A 22500-nucleotide genomic window follows, 5' to 3' on the forward strand; every position below is an offset into this window, starting at 1 on the left:
TTAAACGACTTCTAGGCTCTAACCCCAGTGAAAATCGAGAAGATATACTATATAGTATAACCAAATGTCCGACCAATATTTATACCACTTGCTTACTCTCTATATTTCATTCATGGTTTTACATTTATAATTTTATTTTACTTTCCATTTAACAATGATTTTCATCATTGTTCAGGCATTACAGAACTTTCATGGTCATAAATAAAAAATACGAACTGCAGTTTAATTTCTTTGTTTGTTCTTAAATTGACGTAGAATGGAACAAAGACTCCTGGGATTGTCAGACAGAGAAAGCGTGCATATTCGACGGTACCGCCTTGTCATTTGTTTACCCAGGTGCCATTGCAACACCATTGCTACCTCTCATTGGCTGAATCTTTGAGAACGTTGTAGACTCAATCAATATAAGTCGCGGGGAGACGAAGATCTGTTCGTTTGTATATTTTATTTACGTGACCATATTTTTGGTTTATGTTAAATAAAAAAGAATCAAAGAACCAGTTCTTCTTGTTTTGGGGAACCAGTTCTTGTCGTTCACGTTTGGGATTCGTTCGTTGAGAACGAATCGGTCGCGACCGACTCATCCCTAGCACACACAGAAGAGAGGTACTTCCTTCATGTTTGACATTGACAACGGTGTCTCCATAAAAACACTACACTGTCTTGCTGCAGCCGGCTACAAGCTTCTCAGGAGGAATGCGAGTAGAACACTAAACACACTTTTCAACAAGAAAAAAACTTTCCCGCAGGTCCCCAGGCTCGCAGACAGATGTTTCCCACTTGAAACATTAAATCTCACCCAGGCTGGCTTGTTGCACGAAAAAGAAAAAAAAAAGACCCATTAGTCATCGTAACTGTTCCTCACGTTGGTGGAGATCCAGAAGTCAACCGATTATATACTGCGCACTCAACTTTTCTTTGTGTTATTTTAAATCGGGCAATTTTAAGCGCCAATGTAATTTGTTCGCCGAGGCAACGATTAACGCGACATCAAATGTAATCAACGTCGGGGAGGAGGGCGTGCACGACAGCGGGATCAACCTGACCTTTCGGTTCTCCTCTGGGAGGCATGCGCGGAGAGATGGAACAAGGCAACCCACGTTCTGATCCTTTTTTAGTTGCCTCATTAACCGCCCCGAAGAGCTGGGTCACCGCGGAGCCCCGCACGCTGTTCACATGCCTCCTCAACACAATGGCCCCTCCAGAATAACCTGTTCCCTCGCAGGGTAATTACAATTCGCCTGCATCCCATTGTTTCGGCGCGCACTTCAAGTTTGAGTTCCCCCCTCTCCCCCTCGCTGACTGAGCGCAGAGCATAACACGTCGCTCTCTTAAGTGTATTATGCGTACTTTAAAGTATGGTAACATAAAGGAAAATCGCCAATGGCTTCTCTCTCATCATCGCTTGACCACTTATCCTTGCACAACATTAGCACAGAAGTGAAGACCACTCGCCTCTTCAAGGTGGCGCATGTGTATGTGTGTGCGTGTGCGTGTGGGTGAATAGCGGCGCCTGTTTGAGCGAGGGAGCATGAAAGAGAAGGAGCAGTGGGCATGCAGAGAGACCATTAAAGCCCATCGCGTTTTGTTCTGTACGGCCAGCGGAGGGTGTGTAAGAGAAAAAAGAGAGAGAGCAGATGTCTTTAGGTCAAGCCATTTAAAGATGCTAATGGTGTGGTCGTACGGGGAGCTCAGACATGAGTCGGCCACATTTCACACGTGTGTGTGGGTATGCACACGCGTGCGTTTTTTTTTGCGTGTGTATGCATGTGTGTGTATGCACATATTCACATTTGTGTGTGAATGCGCATATGTGTGTGCATGTGTGTGTACACGGATATGTATGTGTGTGTGTGTGTGTGTGTGTGTGTGTGTGTGTACGCGCCCGCATGTGCTATAATTGGGCACTTCAAGGGGGCTTTGAGGTAATCTCTTCCAGCTTTGATCACGTCCGAGACGAGTCATACGCTCTCCTCGCTCTCAGGACCCCTGTCCCCATGGAGACGGAGTCAACCCTGCCCCCCCCCCCCTCCTCAATCTCCCAGGTCTATTAAAGAATACATTTAAAAAGCAGAGGGAGTAAAATGAGACCCGAGGTTACAATTCCACCAGTGCCGGAGTTCCTGGGTGGGTGGGGGATGGGGGGGGGGGTGCGGGCGGACCCGGGCTTGTCGTCACAGCAACAGGTAGCTCATGTCTTAATAGGGACCCCTCCGTATCTCGTCCTCATCATAATTACACACCCTCTCGTCGCCTCTCCTGTTCACAGTCGCGTGGCTCGTCAGTGCAGCCGGTCTGCATCCTTTTAATACCACAGCGCACAGCCTTAGAATACCTGATCCTGATTGGTCAATGGCCGTTCAAAGGGTGGGCGTTATTATTCGATATTATTCTTCTCACCGTTTCAATTCAATGCGCTAAGATAGAACATGCAAGGATGTTTCCTTGACAACGCAAAGACGATATGCTCAGAACACAGTAGAAGAATATTATTTTATATATATTATATATTAATTTCTGCTCATTAGGTCGTTTAAAAGAATAATAACCTGGATGAAAGTAACTAAGGACTTTTGACAATTGTTCGTAACTTTGGTAAGTGGAATTAACCACTACAGGGTGTCTCGTTATTGGGAAATAACGAGACACCCCGTCTAGGTTAATTCCTAACATATTGGTATAACTGAAGGATTACTCTCTCTGCCGCTCTCTCTCTCTTTGTCTCTCTCCCGCTCTCTCTCTCTCTACCCCGCTCTCTCTCTCTCTCTCTCTCTCTCTCTCTCTCTCTCTCTCTCTCTCTCTCTCTCTCTCTCTCTCTCTCTCTCTACCGCTCTCTCTCTACCGCGCTCTCTCTCTCTCTCTGCCGCTCTCTCTCCCGCTCTCTCTCTCTCTCCCGTTCTCTCTCTCTCTCTCGCTCTCTCTCCTGCTCTCTCTCTCTCTCTCTCTCTTTGTCTCTCACCAACTCACTCTCTCTCTCTCTCTCTCTCTCTCTCTCTCTCTCTCTCTCCCGCTCTCTCTCCCGCTCTCTCTCCCTGTCTCTATACGCTGCATCACCGCTGTGCAGGAGTGTGAAATGCACTTCCAGTTGCGGGCGCTCCGGCATCCAGACTTGCTTACAAGTTGATCAAGAGGCTTGCACAAGCCTACGTGCGGCTGCTGAGCCCAGAAAGGGTGAGGACGCACATCCTCCTTCCAAACTGTTGAGCACGGTTTCACCCACTACCCTCACCCCTCATCCCGCTAGGGACGGTGGCAGTACGGAAGCTGGCGCCATGCAGGAGGCGGCCCTTTGGAAATGTCGAAAAAGAAACGGATGATGGAAAAGAAAGAGAGAAGGGAAGGGAGAATGAGAGAACCTGAATAACACAGAGCAGGGAGAAGGAACAGAGCGCAAAGGAGAGCAAATAAAAATATAAAGCACAACGAAATAAACTCAGGGAAAGTGGCGGAGATAAAGAGAGGAAGAACGGCGAGAGGGAACGGGTTATCAGGGATGTGTGCACATGTGTGCTCGTCTGATGGCAGCCGTCGGAGCCCTGGTTATTGTTGAGAGTTGATTTGGCAGGACAACAAACTGGCAGCTGTGCTTGGCCACTTTTTCCCGCCTTTAGAAAAAAGAGTGGTGTGTGTGTGTGTGTGTGTGTGTGTGTGTGTGTGTGTGTGTGTGTGTGTGTGTTTGTGTGTTTCGGGGGAGAGGAGAGTAATAGAGCGGGCGAGAGGGCGGAAGAGAGCGAGCTGGTAGGTGTAATTTGAAATGCACTGTCACATCTGTTACGTTACGGGAGTATGTGTGTTAGTGTGTGTGTGTGTGTGTGTGTGTGTGTGTGTGTGTGTGTGTGTGTGTGTGTGTGTGTGTGTGTGTGTGTGTGTGTGTGTGTGTGCGTGTGCGTGTGTGTTCGGGAGCCGTCGTAGTAAAAAGGGTCCATCATCCCATCTCCACACGTCCACTTCCATTAATACTGCAGACTCATAATTGGTCTCATTAGTCCAACGTGATAAACATGCATACATGTGCACCAGCACACACACACACACACACACACACACACACACACACACACACACACACACACACACACACACACACACACACACACACACACACACACACACACACACACACACACACACACACACACACGTTTGCACGCCTTTCAGCCGACATGGTAGAGGCAGTCTATTTCTTTTGCGGTCCAACTCACCCTGCATTATGCATGAGCATTCAGACAGAAAGGCTCATTTTTACATTGTTGCTTTTAAGCCAACCAGAGAGCAGGGGTGCGGCGTGCGGGGGGTGGTTACCAGGTGGTTCAGCAGGACACAGCTTCCACAGTAAATTATTGGATAACAAAAGGAACAAAAGAGGCACACTCCCTTTCAGCCTCCCCTACGTTTTGGGGGACCGGTCGCCATGTTCATATCCATGACGACCAGCCCACACTAATACACACCGATGTTCTGAGCACACAAAAACACACAGATGCAGGAACGTTCAAATCTGTACAAGGGCGTAAAAAGGGCAAGAAGTGTTGGATGAGCGGTTTGTTAAAGGAAGGAAGGAAGTGCATTTCATATTCACATTATTTCGACATTTTGCTGTCCCACTAAACAAATTGTCTGATGTCGGGGCCAACAGAGAACCCTTCCTGGTTCGACTCTGCTAGCCAGATGACCCGCCATCCCTCTGGCCCCCTCACCTCTGTGTCTCAGCGCTGTATTGGCCTCTCCCCACTTGATTGACAGCGCAAAGCCGGAACTGATAGGTCCTGGCCGGCGTGAGCCCGCCCACCAACACCTTGTTGACGGCGGGATCCACCTCGGGGAGGTACACCTTCCAGGGTGAGTCTGGGACACAGGGGGGGAGACAACCGTCAGAGACACGAGGCACAACGCAGGCGCCAAACAAGTCATCTTCATCATATTATGCACATTAGACGCTTGGCAAACCAGCTCAATAAAATGCATGAGTGAACAGCCCCCCTCTAAATACGGGGCGATGCAGGTGTCACATAACCGTGATGCCTCTGAAAACGACACGTTTCAACACGTCCAGGGGGGGGGGGAAACAGTGGCCAAGATGAATCCTGGCAACACGCTGTGCCAGGAATAAAAGCAGATTTAGCTGAATTGTGCTGAAAAACATTAGCATGGTCTGAGGTACAACTTCCTCCATTCAAACACGGCTGTGATCTACCCAACATGGGAACTGAGCAGCCTCCCGTCTACAGAGACTACCGTATCTGCCTCGGTGTGTCGGGCAGCCGGTTGCAGCAGCATGACGTGGATCCAAGCCAGTCTCTTAGCTGGTGTGTAAAAAGCAATTTACATATGAGATGCCACTTGATTTATTCATAGTGGGCTTCCGAAACACATTTAAAATCCACTGTGTCATTACATTAGGGTTGAGGATACACAAAGCCACGCACACTGATAGATACACACACACGTGTGCACACGCACACAAACACACACACACACACACACACACACACACGCGTGCACGCAGATACACACACACGGAAACACAACTACACACACAAACACAAGCACACACACGCCCACAAAGCTATCCACAGACGAACACCTTCACATACAAAATACACACCTCCACTCTAACACATGCAAGCCCCCGATACCACACACAAACTCACACTTAAAACACGCACGCACACACACCTCCATTGCACACTGCAAAAATACGCACGCACACACACACACACACACACACACAGACACTAGGTTTAATCAGCATGTGAGTTCCTCGAGTCCATTCCTCACTGTCAAAACTCTGGCCGGACTGAAATCAATCAGACAGTTAGCCTCTGTGCTTTTCTCACTAGGACCCCACAGGGAAGCTGTGCTCCTGTTTCACTGGCGTCTTCTGAATTCCTTCCAGCACGCTCATCCTATCGTCATCTCCCCACTGGTCTCCTGACTGGGCCCATGGCCACGCAGTGTGTAATACTATCCTGCTTGTCTTCAACACGTATGTGAAAGAAGAGGAAAGATGGATGACAAATGCATGGCATGGCAGATGATTAAACACACGCACACACAGTCACTCTCACACACAAACACACACACACACACACCCACCCACCCACCCACTCACCTACCCACCTACACTCACACACACACACACACACACACACACACACACACACACACACACACACACACACACACACACACACACACACACACACACACACACACACACACACACACACACAGACGTTGGAGGTTGAAGGTAGAAGAAACATTCAACAGGACGATATTCCTATAAAAGTTAAAGTTGTGTTTGAGTGTGAGGCCATTTAAACATCTGATACGGTAATTAGAGTAATTACATGAGCTACTTTGGAATGTTAATTTGATTAACAATATGTGCTACTATGATAATAAGTAATAAAATCATGCAGTGACATGTTAAATAGAGCAATAACATGATGCCAGGAAATGTTAATCTGAGCTACAGCTGATTTAAATATGTTAATTTGAGTAATACCACATTCTACTTTGGATTTGTAAACTAAAGTAATACCATTAAATACAGTCTTGTGTTCAGTAAACACTATTTTGAAATCACATTGAAATCAGCTCAATGACTACTTCCTGAAGATACAGGAAAGTATTTAAAACCTCATATCAATAAACATTTCCAAAAGGCAGTGGGTGATTGGCGCTGCAGGGATTGGAAGTACCTGCTAATTATACCTGTCTCCGCACTCTTAAGAAGATGATTATTCACTGACTACTCATTCCTCTCCTTGGGCGCGATGTCTACAGGAATAAACACAGTCTTCTCCACATGGACAAGCTGCGGCCCACTGCTCCATCGCTGGCCTTGAACGCTTTTAATACACTGATGTGGAGATTGTTGATTTAAGATAAGCGGTAAGATAGGAAACGTCTTCCCCTTCAAACAGTAGGGAGGAGGCTCTGTGCCCATAAGATAAGATGGACTTTATCGTCCCAAAGGAAGCTGGTCTTGAACACACACACACAGCATATGCATGCCTACAGTACGCACGCAGTCCGTCACCCATGCACCCATAACACATGGCATGCACGCAGCACATACACAGGCTGCCACTCATAACATATGGCATACACACAGTACACACACACGCTGTCAACTATACACATGCACACACAAAGCACCTAGGGTACGTGCACGGACTGCCACTAACCAACAAATTCGCACACTTTCCCATCAACCCAATACACCTGCAGTCATCATAACGATGAACACAAGATGTGCATTAAGTGTAAAGCAGCCATAAAGGGTACATGCTCACAAATAAGAGTTAAAAGCTGCGATACAGTGGTTGGCCTCTGGCTACCTTGCCACTTAGGGCTTTTATGGAAAGGGGGAAGGCGTCCTTGAAGCAGTGGAGCCCGAACTGGAGGACTCTGAGGGTTCTGCCTGAGGGTAGAAGCTGGTACTCTGGGTGGAGGACATGGGTGGGGTCTGGAATGATTCTTTGGGCCTGTCTGATTATTGTTTCATCAAACACAGCCTGGGGTGTTGGACGCTGCCAGACTCCCATGATGCTCGTGGCTCTGGGGTGGACGATGCATCAATATTAATAATATCAATCGCCTTCAAATATTCCACCATAACGGTGGCATTATTTGAAAATATATTTTTTAATATTTTAGATGTATACATTTAACAGCATCAATCAGTGGCTTGAGCACAGCGCAGTCGGTGCAATGCGTTAAAGTGCGTTAATAGAATACAATGCGTTAATAGAATACAATAATACGATAGTTTTCCTCTACCTCCACAGAATGGACACGATGCAGCCAATCGTACAGCAGGAGAAACCAACGCATAGGGTTGACGCATGTTTCCGGCCCCTCCCACTCACAACAGCCCACGAGGACCACCTGTGGTGTACTATGTCTCTTAAGGAAATGAGCCGAGGCGATACAGAAGTGCGAGTTGCGAAGTGCGAATTGGTTTCGCCAAAGTCGAAGAAATTGTACTTATCAGGCCATGCCACTTCAGTTATTCAGAAATGGTTGGGCTACCTGAAGCCTGAACTCGCACATAACTGGCACAGAACGAAACAAAGAAATAACCAGCACGTCACGTTCTGTGTCACCAAAGATTTTAAGCCTACAAGCATGTGAAAAACCGGGCTGTAAAAAGCTAATGAGGGTCATGGATACTAAGCAGGCAGTGCCTGGTTGGAGACATGTCCCCTGAACATCCCTCCCTCAGCTCTACTCTCGAGCAGTTGTTTACACATTTATTGTTTTGTTTAATCAATGTTCAGTATACTACCGATAAAATGTTTGAGAGACGTCGGAAACGAGGCGTTTGATGTGATGGGAATCACAGCAGTTGTTAACATATTGTTGATTTTATTTAATCAATGTTCAGTAAACTACCGATAAAATGTTTGAGAGAGGTTTGAAACAAGGCATTTGATGTGATGGGAATCACAGCAGTTGTTAACATAGGATTTATTTAGTTTAATCAAGGTTCAGTAGTATACTACCTCAAAAATATTTGAGACAGGTTTGAAGCCAGGTCCGTGAACAAGGTGCGCTCATGCAAACTGGTAGGGATCTAGCAGTGGGCCTACATCCAGCGGTAGTTTGATCACCATGAGCCGATCTCCATACACTTCTTCACAACGGCAAGAGCAATAGGTCTATAATCCCTATTGTCCCTTGGAGAGTGTTTCTTATCGAAAGGTGTGATGATTGCCTTTTTCCATCGTGTTGTTACATTGTGCGAATGAAGTGACCTCTGGAAAATGGGGGACCAGGGGGGTCGTCAATTCATCTGCAGATGTTCTTAATAGAAAATCAGAAATACCATCTGGACCAGTGGCCTTGTTGACATTCATTTGCTCTGGATCAGGCGGGCTTCAGTGGTTTAAAGTTCAATCTGACAGTCAAAGAAGCAGTCTGTGCTTTTCTCAAAAAAGTCTCATTATTCATAACATTCCAGAAGCCATCTGTAAATGTAATGTTCTGTACATGTTTTAACTACATTTGAGTCTGTTCTCTTTATGACTAGTAGGCTATCAAGAATTGTTCAACCTTCTGTCAACAAACCATTCCGTTCAGGAAATCATGAAGAACCAGATTTTGCCTTTTTAAGTATCTACGGTGATCGGTGCGTGCGCGATCGGACATCGTTTGGTGGGATGCGCGTACGGCAGGTGGCCATTTTTTTGGATTTCGTCAAAATGTGACCTACTGCTCCTTTAAGTTCCACAAAGGAAAAAAAAACCTGTGTTGTTCATGTGCGTATCATGAAAGACATGTAAGCGAAACCGCCGCTTTGGTGCTGAATTCACCCCCTGGGGATTTAATAATGTTATCCTTTATGTCTGGCGCGCCTAGCGCTGGCTGGCTCCTGCCAGTCTCCCTGTTCAACATGAGCCAGAACACATTTACAGCTATCTTACACTGGATTAGTTCGACTGACTCCTTCCCTGCTCTCTCCCCCCACCCCCCCCCCCCCTCCTCCCCGTCTCCCTCTTTTTCTGTCTCTCTCTCAGCATTCCGTAATCTGACAGAGCTCTTTCCTGCTGTTCAGACATCTGTGACTCACAGAGAGTGGGAGAAAAGAGAGAGAGAGAGAGAGAGAGAGAGAGAGAGAGAGAGAGAGAGAGAGAGAGAGAGAGACAGACAGACAGACAGACAGACAGAGAGAGGGGCCGTAAGATAGGGAGAAGAAGGGAATAAGAGTGTGAGGTGGGGGAGCAGAAATGGTGCGTACGGGGACCCAAGCGCACATCCGCATCATTCCCCACATGTTTGTCTAGCGTAAATGAGGGCTTGTCACTTCCTGCTGGGGAGTGAGCCAGCAGCTGTTGGCTGCTCAAGGAATTGGAAGTTTACATCCAGATGCAAAAAACAACAAACATTTGGAAGAGCAATGTAGACATAAAGAAAAATTCTGAATTCCTCACACGCACAGGCACAGACAGACACACACACACACAGAGACAGACAGACGGACAGACACACACACACACAAACACACAAACACAAATAAACACACACTTACTGTTTTCGGAGAGCTCCAGGAGGTAGTGCAGCAGGGGGGAGTTCCCGTCGAAGGGGCGGAGCCAAGACAGGTGCACGGACCGGGAGTCGGAGTCGTTGAGTTGGGCCGCCAGCGAGCGGGGCGAGTGGGGCAGCTCACTGCACACACACACACACACACACACACACACACACACACACACACACACACACACAGACACAGACACAGACACAGACACAGACACAGACACAGACACAGACAGACACAGACACACAGACACACAGACACACAGACACACAGACACACAGACACACACACACACACACACACACACACACACACACACAGACACAAGCAAAACAGGGAGAGAAGAGCTTAGCGTCTACTGTACAAATGGAAATCACTTAGATGAGCAATGCGTCAGGGATTCTAGGTTTTTTGTTGTTGTTATTGCCCATTGTTTCAGATGAAACAATGACAAAGCTCAAGTGTTTTTTCTCCATTTGCCGCACAACTGAATAACGGTCGTATTGGAACTGAAGTGAGGACAGCATAACAAACTCAACCACGCTGCGGTTGGAGTCCAACTGTCCTGGTTAATCCTTTATTTATAATAACCTGCCTCACAGCCAAACGACAGAAGCCAGACAGCCAGAGAGAGAGGTCATTATGTACTGTTGAGGGAAGAGGAGCGTTAAGTGTCGCCGCACAATAGCAATACAAACCGACAAAGACAGGGTCTGGACAACAAAGCCATTGTGTCAAGTTGCTGTGGGTTTTTTTTGCATGTGTGTAGCCTTGCCTCGTTATTGTGGTACGTTTGTGTGTCAGGGGGGAGGACTTTAGACGTGGCAGGATAGAGAATGGTTTTTTTAGATGGCAAGAAGAGGAGAGAGGGACAAAAAGAATGAAGGGGAGGAAGATAGATAAAAAAAAACACAAGAGAAAGAGATATGAGAAAAGAGGAGGATGAACGTGGGAGACAGGAGATAGTGAGAGAGAAGGAAAGTGAGGGCAGGGAAGAGGTGAGCGCCTGAGGAGAAACAGATGTTTGAGCTGGAAGGAAGGAGGGGGGGGGGAGGAAATGGTGAGAGAAATTATAGACAGTGCAGTAAGGGAGACGGGGGCTATTGTTTTTCTTCCTGACTTGACATGATCTTATTAATTATTGCACGAGGACCAGCGAACGGTGAAGCAACGGCATTACCAAGACGCACGCGCTCCGCCACATGCGCGCGCACACACACACGCACGCATAGCACACAAAAGGGGTCTTGGAGGAGTTGAACCAATCACCTGCCGCTAATTAGTCTGCCTCCTCATCTGCCAGTGTCGGTTACCCTCTCTGACCCTTTGATACTGAGCTAACAGGAATGTCAGCCAGACATCCGCCTCCACACACACACACACACACACACACACACACACACACACACACACACACGCACACAAACACACACACACAAACACACACACACACACAAACACAACTTACAGTACATACACACTCACACAACTACACACAGGCCCACACACACACACACACACACACACACACACACACACACACACACACACACACACAATTAAACGTATAATTCAAACACTCGCACACACAGACACACACACACACACACACACACACACACACACACACACACACACACACACACACACACAATAAACCTTACAGTTCACACACTCGCCCTCACACACACGCACACACACAATCAAACTTACAGTACATACACACTCGCACACATAAACAGAGGTACACGCACACACAATCAAACTTAACAGTTCACATACTCGCACACACACACACAATCAAACTTAGTACAAACACACACACACACACACATGCACACACACACCGCCTGACAACGCCGGGGCCCTCGCGCTGGCCCCCTGTGTTTTGGCGGCTGCATGGGAGCTGGTCGCCCCTCCATCATGGCGGGTATGACTGGTGTAACCTCACCGCTCTATAATTCATTGGGGTGTGGAGTCAGGTTCGCTCCCTTTCACCTGGTCGCCGTATTAATATATCAGTGGCACCTTTTTAAAGATATATCACCCCCTGTCCCTATTAATATGTAATGGCCCATGCCAAATCAGCTACCTTTACACTCGCTTTTAATGAGACCCTGCGATGCTAGGATGTGTTTAGATGACTTGGTGTGGTTGTTGTTGCTGCTTTGCTGTCGGCTAAATGGGCTGAAATGACTCGCGGGCCCGCTTTCACGCTTCTGCACGGCAACAGGGAAGCCCTGCAGAGTAATTAGGTGGTACCGGTATCATTTATTGAGAAGGCATCAGGTCTTGAGAGTTTCCCTCCGTTCGTTAGTGGGTAAAGAAACGTTTTTACCAATCTCCTTCAAATGTCCGTGGTTAGCATCGGGAAACAAGGTATTTTATAATTAATTGGGACGTTTTGCTTTTACACTATGTTCCACGGGCAATTAGCAGGGCTGCTGCTTCTCCTCAAGGCTCGTCTGCATTTCTGACGGTTCCTCACAGGTGTGTGTGTGTGTGTGTGCGCCTCGGAGCAGCCAAGCCGTCCCTCTGTCAATCAAACTACAATCGGCTCGGCTGTTCTTCGCTCGCCGCCAGCGACGCGTTGAACATTTATACTCCCCGGGGGGGTTATAGGGGGCTGCTGATTGGTGGTGGTTGTTTCTATAATGAGCCGGGGGGGGAGGGGGGGCGGGGGGGGTGGAGCAGGTTTTGTGACGTGACGCGCGCCACACTCACATGACCTCCAGGCGCGCCGAGCGGGAGTCGTTGCCCGCCCGCGACGTGACGGTGCAGGTGTAGTCCCCGATGTCCCCAGACCACGTCTGGCCGATGGTGAGGGAGCCCTGCCGCACGGAGACGCGCCCCCCGCTGCTGGGCCGCACCAGGGTGCCGCTACGGTGCCACTGGAAGCTGGTGGGGGGGGTGGGGGACAGGGGGGGTGGGGGTTAGAGAGAGGAGTCACACACGCACACATGGACATACAGACATATGGACATAGACACAAAGGCACACATAAGCACAGAGACACTCACTCAAATCCCACGCACGCACAGATAGACACAAACACACATACACACACAAGACACACACAGATCTCATGCACGCACACATAGACACACACACAGACACAAATCTAATACACACACACTTACACAAACGGATAAACGCGCACACAAATAAGACACACAAATCTCCGGCACACACACATAGACACACACACACACACACACACACACACACACACACACACACACACACACACACACACACACACACACACACACACACACACACACACAAACACACATAGGGCCCTATTTTAGCGGTCTGAAACCCAAGTGAGAAGCGCCAAACGCAAGTAGCTTTGTGGGCGGTTCTATGGCGATGTTGCTATTTTACCGGCGGATAAATTACTCTTGCGCCCGGCGCAAATCTAAAAAGGGTTGGTCTGAAGTAGCCTAATTGCCCGTAGACGTGGTTTGGGCGTAACGTGCAATAAACCAATGAGAGTGCCATCTCCCATCCCCTTTAAGAGCCATGAGCGCATTCAAACCAGACGAGTTGATATTTTGACAGCGCGTTTGCAGTCTCCGATGAGACAGATGCATGACCACATGAATTTCAAGCTTCAAATGGCTCAAATTATGGCCAAATAATATGGCCTAATTCACACATGGAATAGCGTTTTCTTCCACAACTTCAGAAATACTGAGTCCTAAATAAATTTCGGCAAAGAAAACTTAAAACACATATGATATGCGGTAACTGTGGTTCTATTTAATGATATACGCAATACATTAACAAACGTAGTTTCTTACCAGTATTGTATGCATTATCGTTATCGACTTGTGTTCCTAATATGCATGTGTCCCCCCATGCATGCATATTAATATACATTGCCATGGACTGTATCATGCGTTACCTGTTTTTTTACCTAGTTTGCGTGTGTTTAAACAGATGATCGCACACAGGCGCGCCCGCATTCATTCATTATTTTACGCGCGCCCAAATTCATTCATTCTTTTTAACACTCACTCGCGGTAAGACAATGTTTTCTCGCGATCAAATGCTCATCAATTCTAAAAGTTATGGGCTTGTACACGATGTCTGTCAAGAAAATATGTGTTTGCTGTACGGTGTTTGCAGATGCATTGATTTAAAATCAGCTGTTCTTTCCCAAATAATTTACCAAGAATGTGTGGCTAGGTAGATGAGAGAAGCAAAGTGTATGCGCAAGGTTCAAAAGAAACATTATGCATGCGCCCTTAAAATAGCATCTGAACAACGCGCCACTGACTTTATAACAGGTATTTCCTGGTTTGTGGCGGAATTGTTTTCTGAAACTGCAAAATAGCAAAAGGGAACGTTTGCGCCAGAACACCTCCTCCTTTCGCCAAACCGCCCTTTGGGGCGCAAGATCATTCCCTAATTTACCGACGCGTGGCGGTGGAGGGAAAAGAACGCTCTGCCCTAGTTGCAAACCAGCAACAACAAATGCGTCAGTGTAGAAGGTATATTGCGCTGGATGCAAGATAGGGCCCATAGACATGTATACACACACACACACACACATACAAATACACGCACACATACATATTCCCACAGACAGAACTAAACACACTTTCTCTCTCTCACTCTCTCTCTCACACACACACACACAGCCTTGGTCTAAGTGGTACCTGATGTCAACCCTGGGGTCGTGCTGGGCGTTGCAGTCGAGCGTGGCGGTGGTCCCCTTAATGACGCGCTGGTCTGACGGGGGCACGGAGATGAGGGTCCGACCTGGCAGATCACGCCATGCCAACCAAGGAGACAAGCACATTCATTCACGGCAGAAGATTAGGACTCCGTTGGGTTTCCTACACAGCCAATTAGTTGATCACCTATCCCTGCAAAGCACATCTTGAACGTGGCCCAGAACAGGTGTGCCTGGAGGTATCGAAGCAGTGGCACTGGCATAGCCTCACACCCAGCACAAACGCGTCTGGTGAAATACGTGAACCGAGATTGAATAGTATAGTGTTTTGAGTGAATCCCTGAACTTCATTGCTAGCCTGCAAACCTGCTTCGGAATGAACCTCAAAACAGAGTTGAGAAACCCTGAAACGCTGAATAAATGTACTAAGGAGAGAGGGGCTCCCTCGGCCCCTTGCTAGCACACATGATTAACCTGACAACTGAACCAGTGGTTAGGGTCATTAGTAAACTGTCCTCAAAGATATGAGACAGCTTTAACAGCTGTTGTTGTTGTTGTTGTTAATGGCAGTGCGTTGTGCAGTACTAGCTACCTGTTACCTACGGCTGACCTGGTATACTCCAGACACACAAATGGACAGTTCCATCCAGAAGACACACGCGGGTAATCATTTAGAAGGAAGCGGTTTCCATCCCATAATCGCTCTCTCCCTTTGCTCTCCCCGTTGCTCCCTCTCCCTCTCGGCCGTTATCTCTCTGTCTGCAAGCCGTGCACTTGGAACAGAGCGAAAAGCGCCACTCCATTCTGCCCTAAACGTTAGCCCGGGCGTTTTATGACGGTGTGTAAATCAAGTCATTTGTCTGTCTGGCCCCATCAGCCTGGCCCGTGTCTCCTGCATGGGGGCCCCGGGGGGGGGACATCATCTTACTCCAGACGGTGAGCCCGGCCGTGGCGTTGATGCTGCCTTGCGGGTTGGAGGCGATGCAGGTGTACTCTCCCGAGTCCTGGGAGCCCACCGGCTGCACCTGCAGCCCCCCGGACTCCAGCAGGAAGTACCTGGGGGTCCGGACCGAACCGCTGGCCAGCACCTGGGACCCTGTCACACACAGCGGGAGGGGAAGAGCGAGGGAGGGAGAGACAGAGAGAGAGAGAGAGAGAGAGAGAGAGAGAGAGAGAGAGAGAGAGAGAGAGAGAGGGAGAGAGAGAGAGAGAGAGAGAGAGGAAGAGAAAGAAGAGTGGCCTTGGTAAGCTGGAGTCAAGTATGATAAATTAATACAAAGGCTTTTCAATAAACGTTCAAAGAAAGAAGGTGTAAGGCTGGAAAGAACCGACTCTTTACAACTACACACATGAGAAACACACCTTACACCCACACACACACACACACACACACACACACACAAAAGAGAGTGTACATGCTCCAGAGCGGGTGGCGACACACCCCCACACACACCCACACACACACCAACACGCTCATACAAAGGGCAGAGGAGACAAAAGGTTTGGCCCAAGCCAGGGTAAAACGTACCTTTACTCCAGACAATGGCTGGTTTGGGGGCTCCACTGGCCTGGCAGGTAAACAAGGCTGCGTTGCCCTCGGTAACCGCCTGGTGGGTGGGGGGGGAGATAAAGGCGGGGGCTACACCTGAGAGACAGACGATACAGGAGAGAAAGGGAGGCAGTTGAAGGGCTAGCAGAGTCCTTTATGTACAGGTGACAGACGAATAAAAGAGAGACTGGAAGTTAGCTCTCACTCCACGAGTGCATGAACACACTCACTCACTCACTCACTCACACACACACACGTATTACACACACACACACACACACACACACACACACACACACACACACACACAGACACACACACACACACACACACACACACACACACACACACACACACCCTCTGATCAATGTATACTTGATTGATTATCCCATGGAGGCTTATCGGGTTGTTTTGTGTGTGTAACTCTGTGGGTGTATGTGATTATCTTTTCGCACATGCGTTTGTGCGAATAGAGAATGTGCCAATGTGCATTTTTTGTTTGTGTGTGGGTGTGTGAATGAGTGTGGATTCTTCCAATGTATGTATGTGTGTGTGTGTGTGTGTGTGTGTGTGTGTGTGTGTGTGTGTGTGTGTGTGTGTGTGTGTGTGTGTGTGTGTGTGTGTGTGTGTGTCCGGTGTGTGTGTGTGTGTGTGTGTGTGTGTGTGTGTGTGTGTGTGTGTGTGTGTGTGTGTGGGTGTGTGCGTGGGTATGCATGTGTTCACAGGGTGAAGTATAGGGTACTATGGTAGGATTTGAAATCCGTGGAGAATACTCCAGTTAATTATGTTTTCAGGCCCACCTCAACCCATGTGTGCAATGTGTGCGTGCGCAGACCGGAGGACGAGAGCAGAACACCAGGAGTGGTGCCAGGAGCCCGAGAAGAAACCAAACACGGTCCGGCAACAACAAAAGCGAGTTGGTAATGCTCAAACACACACTGCACTAAAGTGAAACGTCAATAATGCAGTCATGCTGTGTGTGTGTGTGTGCGTGTGTGTGTCTTTGTGTTTGAGTACCGTGCGTCACTTTGTAAGTATTGTATTTCATCCCTTTGCCTATGCGTGTTTTTGTTTGTTTATGTGTGTTGGTGTGTTTGTTTGCGGATGTTTGTGGATTTATTCGAAACATGCAATTATGTGATTGTGTATGTGTGTAGTTCGGGGGACTCACTGAAGACCTACTTTTGTGAGGGTGTATGTGTGTGTGTGTGTGTGTGTGTGTGGGTGTGTTCAGTCCTATTGTGGACTTGTGTATATGTGAAATTAGACAAAAAAGTGTGCTTGCGTATGTGTGGTGTGTGTGTGTGAATGTATTTCATCATAGTCTGGTTGAACGTGTGTGCGTGCGAACGTGCGTGCGTGCGTGCGTGCGTGTGTGTGTGTGTTTGCGTGTGTGTATGTGTGTGTGTTTGAGACTCACTGGAGACCTGCAGATGTGTGTGTGAGTCAGTGTATTTAATCATAAAATGTGTGTGTGTGTGTGTGTGTGTGTGTGTGTGTGTGTGTGTGTGTGTGTGTGTGTGTGTGTGTGTGTGTGTGTGTGTGTGTGTGTGTGTGAGTGTGTGTGTGTGTGCGTTTGAGACTCACTGGAGACCTGCAGGTGTGTGTGTGCCTGGACCTCCCCCGCGGCGCTGCGCGCCACACACTGGTATATGCCCCCGTCCTCCGGCTGCACCCGCCGCACCGTCAGCCCCGTCGCCGCGGCAACCTTGTACCGAGGGTTGGCCAGTCGGGAGAGAGGCACGGCGTCTTTGAACCACTCCATCCTGGGCTGAGGGGTGCCTGGGAGTACACACACACACATACAAACGTTAAGATGCACACACACACAAACACACACACACACACACACACACACACACACACACACACACACACACACACACACACACACACACACACACACACACACACACACACACACACACATATTTAAGCATATTAAGATACATACACACACACACACACACACACACACAAAAACATATTAAGATACACAGACACAAACACACACATACACATAAACATATTAAGATGCACACACACACACACACGCAACCATATTAAGATACACACACACACACACACACATGGAAACATTGGAAGATATACACATAGGGATGCGAATAATCAAAAATGTTCATGGTCGAATAATCAGTGGGTGGTATGAACGAATAATCGATTATTCGATGTGTGCCGACATTCACAAAGGCAGCCATGGATCGTTGGCAAGAAATCACTTAGTATCTTAAACGCAAAATAACAACTACCTGCTAAGTAGTTCCAGTCAAATTGTTCAGCCTTCAAAATGAGAGCTGGTGATTGGGAAAAATGCATTAAACTGTAATCTGAAAATACGTTTATGTGCTATAGACCCTATAGTATCTGTGGTATAAAGGCTGGGACGAATTCCAAATTATAAATATGTACACTTTATGTTGAAAGTATAGACCGTCGCGATTCCCATTGAAACGAATGGCGCGGTGATTCGGTCTTCAAAACGAGAGCTGGTAAATTGTGAAAAATGAATTAAACTGTAATCAGACAACGTGGTTATATGCTATAGACCATTGGTCGCCAACCCGTCGATTGCGATCGACTGGTCGATATATGAGGCTTTCCATGTAGATCCCGAAAATAATAGAAAAATAAATACACAATATCCTATATTATGCATGATACATTTTCATAATAAGTTTTGCAAGCACATCTCTCTCCCTTTCTGGAGGCCTACTACTTTTTTCCGTGTAGCAGTGCTGCATTTAACAGTGTCGGATTTAAGTGACCAATGAGATAAAAGAAAAGTAGGGTGTGGGGCGCGAACGTCAATATTGGCCTGTTGCTACGGTACGGCTCTCTGGTGATAGCTAGCATGGCGGAGGCTCCACGAAAGAAGACAAAAACGTACAACTTCCATTCAGAATGGGAAGAGGAGTTTATTTTTACTTTGGTGAAAGACAAGTGTTTGCATGTTATGCCACCAAACACAAGCACTGACTAAAAGAGGAAACCTGGAATGGAACAACAACACCAACAACTCAAAATTCAAAGACAGCTACCCCCCAAAGAGGGCAATTCATGCAAGTAAAAATTGAGGAGCTGAAATCGGGGTTGAAGGCCCAGCAATCGGTTTTCACAAAACCCGCTACGCAAAATAAGGCTGCTACTGAAGCACCCCTTCGCATTAGCCACCTGCTAGATAAACACAAGAAACCTTTTACAGATGGAGATTTAATCAAAGAAGCGATGGCCATCACCGCAGAGACAGTTTTCAACGACTTCAAAAACAAAGACGACATTAGAACTGCACTTTGTGGTGTACCGCTTGGCCCTGCGACAGGGACAAGGAGGGTCAAATCACTGTCAGAGGACGTGGCTCGACAAGTATTAAAAGACTTGTCCCGCTGTGAACGTTTTTCTCTACAGTTCGATGAATCTCTGGATGTAATGAACACAGCCCAGCTTGTTGTATTCGTCGGAATGGCTTTCCAGGATCCTACAACCAATGAGGACTTCCTTACTCTTTTGCACTTAAAGGAGAGAACGAGAGCTGAGGATATTTACCAGGAGTTCAAAAAGTATATAGACGAAAACGGCATCCCCATTAATAAACTAGTTGCTATTACTACTGATGGGGCCCCGGCAATGCGAGGTGTGCGGGCAGGTTTCATAGCGCTGTGCTGTAATGACCCCAAATTTCCCACATTCATGGTTTATCACTGTTATCCATCAACAGGCCTTGGTTGGGAAAGTCTTGGACTTTTCCCATGTCATGACACTGGTGGTCAAACTGATAAACTCGATTAGAGCAAAAGCGCTTCAGCACCGCTTATTCAAGGCGTTATTGGATGAGCTTGATGCCGTATACGGAGTCCTGCTTCTCCACGTCCGGTGGTTGAGTCGCGGCAAAGTGTTGCAGCGATTTGTTGACTTGCTGCCTTAGATAAAGACTTTTTTGTCAACAAGGAACGAGGAGCACGAGGAACTGTCCAATTATGCGTGACTACTGGATCTGTTTTTTTTTTTAACAGACCTAACGGCAAAACTTAACACACTCAACACAAGCAGGGAAAAGACTGACACCTGCCCCACATGATTAGCGCAGTGAATGCGTTCAAGGCCAAGCTGGGTGTTTGGACCACACACCTAAAGAACAAGAGGCTGACCCACTTCCCCAACCTGGAGAAAATGTCACACGCCATCAAAAACAAGGATGTTTTTAACCCTGAGCCCTGCAGTACTGTGCCAAGCTGGACAAAGTGACAACTGAGTTCAATCGGCGTTTTGTTGAGTTAAACGTCATGGAAGATATTGTTGCATTGCTCTCAAACCCATTTCTGCTCATTGATATAGAACAGGGAGCAGACAGATTCCAGCAGGTATTTGCTTTGCCAAGTGGAGTTCACATGGAGATGGTTGATTTGCAAAAATGACATAGAGCTGAAAACCAGATCAAGGGACAGTGACTTTTGGGGACTGGTCAGCAGAGAGAAGTATCCTCTCCTCACTGCATGTGCACTAAGCGTGAGTGCCTACTTTGGATCTACTTATCTCTGTGAAATGGGGTTTTCACAAATGAAAATAATCAAATCAAAGTACAAGAGCCGCCTTACGGACCGACACATACATGTAGTTAGTTACACTCATAGAACCACACAGACACACACACAGATACACACACAGGCAGCTATATACACACACATTCGCACACATACACAAACATGCAGTTCGCTAAAGACACACACACACAAACACACCAACGTGCAAACGCTACTAAAACTTCGGACCAACCACAGCGACTGTGCTGCGAAGCCGACACACACACTCCACTGGAGTGGTCTCTGCTGCGTTCTCAATGTCCCTCACCGCCCCTCTCCCTCCAGCTCCCCGCCTCTTGTTCCATGATAATACATATGAGTGGTGGCGTAACCAGTGCTTCTAATATATTGATTGAAGGGTGTGGGCGGGCAGGGCAAGGGTGAAGCCGGGACAGAGTGTGTGTGTGTGTGTGTGTGGGGGGGGGGGGGGGGGGGAGAAGAACATCCGAGCAGACATTCAGCAGACTCAGCCTGTCAACAGCCTGGCCGACGTGACGGAGATGGGCGAGCGGAGGAGGGTTCATGCAATTACAGCTACAAGCTCTCTGTCCCTCTCTGTCTCCCCCTCTCTGTCTCTCCCTCTCTGTCTCTCCCTCTCTGTCTCCCCCTCTCTGTCTCTCCCTCTCTGTCTCTCCCTCTCTGTCTCTCCCTCTCTGTCTCTCCCTCTCTGTCTCTCCCTCTCTGTCTCTCCCTCTCTGTTTGTCTCTCTCTCCCTCTGTCGTTCTCTGTCTCGATCTCTCTATTGTGCTCTCTCTCTTTTCACATCAATTAAGTGGCTCTTTGTGCCGTGCTGTGTTGTGTGTGTGTGTCTGTGGGTGTATGTGTGTGTGTGTGTGGGGGGGGGGGGGTTGGGGTTGGGGGGGGGGGCTGGGGGGCGTGTGGGTGTTTGTGTGTGTGTGTGTGAGTGTGAGTGTGTGTGTGTGTGTGTGTGTGTGTGTGAGTGTGTGTGTGTGTGTGTGTGTGTGTGTGTGTGTGTGTGTACGTGTGTGTGTGTGTGTTCCCTAGAGAGACACAATGGGAAGGGACGGAGACAGAAGATCAAGGAGAGAGAGACAATGAGGGAGGGGCAGAGAGAAAAACAGGGAGAGAGAGAATAAAGGGAGGAAGAGAACATAACGAGATGAAGAGAGGGATGGAGAGTCAGAGAGAGAGATATCGATGGACAGATCAAAAGAGAGAGAGAGCTGGAGAGCGAGAGAGGGAGAGGGCGATGCAGATAGACAAAAAGAGAGAGAGAGAGAGAGAGAGAGAGGGAGAGAGAGAGAGAGAGAGAGAGAGAGAGAGAGGGAGAGAGAGAAAGAGAGAGAGAGAGAGAGCAGACAGGCGTATGCGTCCCTTTCAATTCTTTATTTTTTTTTCCCAAACGTGCACTTTAACCGGGTGTCTCGCCCCTCTTCACCGTGCCCTCTATCTGTCTTCCCTCTTGCACCCCGTTGAACTCCAGTGGCTCTATTTAATTACACAGGCCCGGTATCAGATTACTGCCTAGGAGCAGACACTCACCTGGGTGGCAACGAGAAAGAGACAGAGAGAGACGGAGGATGGGAGTGAGAGAGAGAGGGGGGGGAGGGAGGGAGAGAGAGAGAGAGGGAGAGAGAGACACACAGAGGGACAGGGGGAGAGA

The 22500-nt window shown here is 47.9% G+C and overlaps 1 protein-coding gene across 1 annotated transcript in view; it reads right to left on the reverse strand.

The window, feature by feature from the left end:
- Positions 1-22500, reverse strand: part of sdk1a (sidekick cell adhesion molecule 1a) — a 99520-nt gene that overhangs the window by 60148 nt on the left and 16872 nt on the right. Inside the window, exons 6-12 of the mRNA XM_056587257.1 lie at positions 17866-18060; positions 16258-16374; positions 15658-15825; positions 14713-14815; positions 12770-12943; positions 10040-10176; positions 4698-4845 (exon numbers count right to left, since the gene is read on the reverse strand). Coding sequence (XP_056443232.1) covers positions 4698-4845; positions 10040-10176; positions 12770-12943; positions 14713-14815; positions 15658-15825; positions 16258-16374; positions 17866-18060 — 1042 coding nt within the window. The remainder of the gene's footprint in view (positions 1-4697; positions 4846-10039; positions 10177-12769; positions 12944-14712; positions 14816-15657; positions 15826-16257; positions 16375-17865; positions 18061-22500) is intronic.

The sequence above is a fragment of the Gadus chalcogrammus genome, chromosome 3 (genome assembly GCF_026213295.1).
Source record: "Gadus chalcogrammus isolate NIFS_2021 chromosome 3, NIFS_Gcha_1.0, whole genome shotgun sequence".
Classification (NCBI taxonomy): domain Eukaryota; kingdom Metazoa; phylum Chordata; class Actinopteri; order Gadiformes; family Gadidae; genus Gadus; species Gadus chalcogrammus.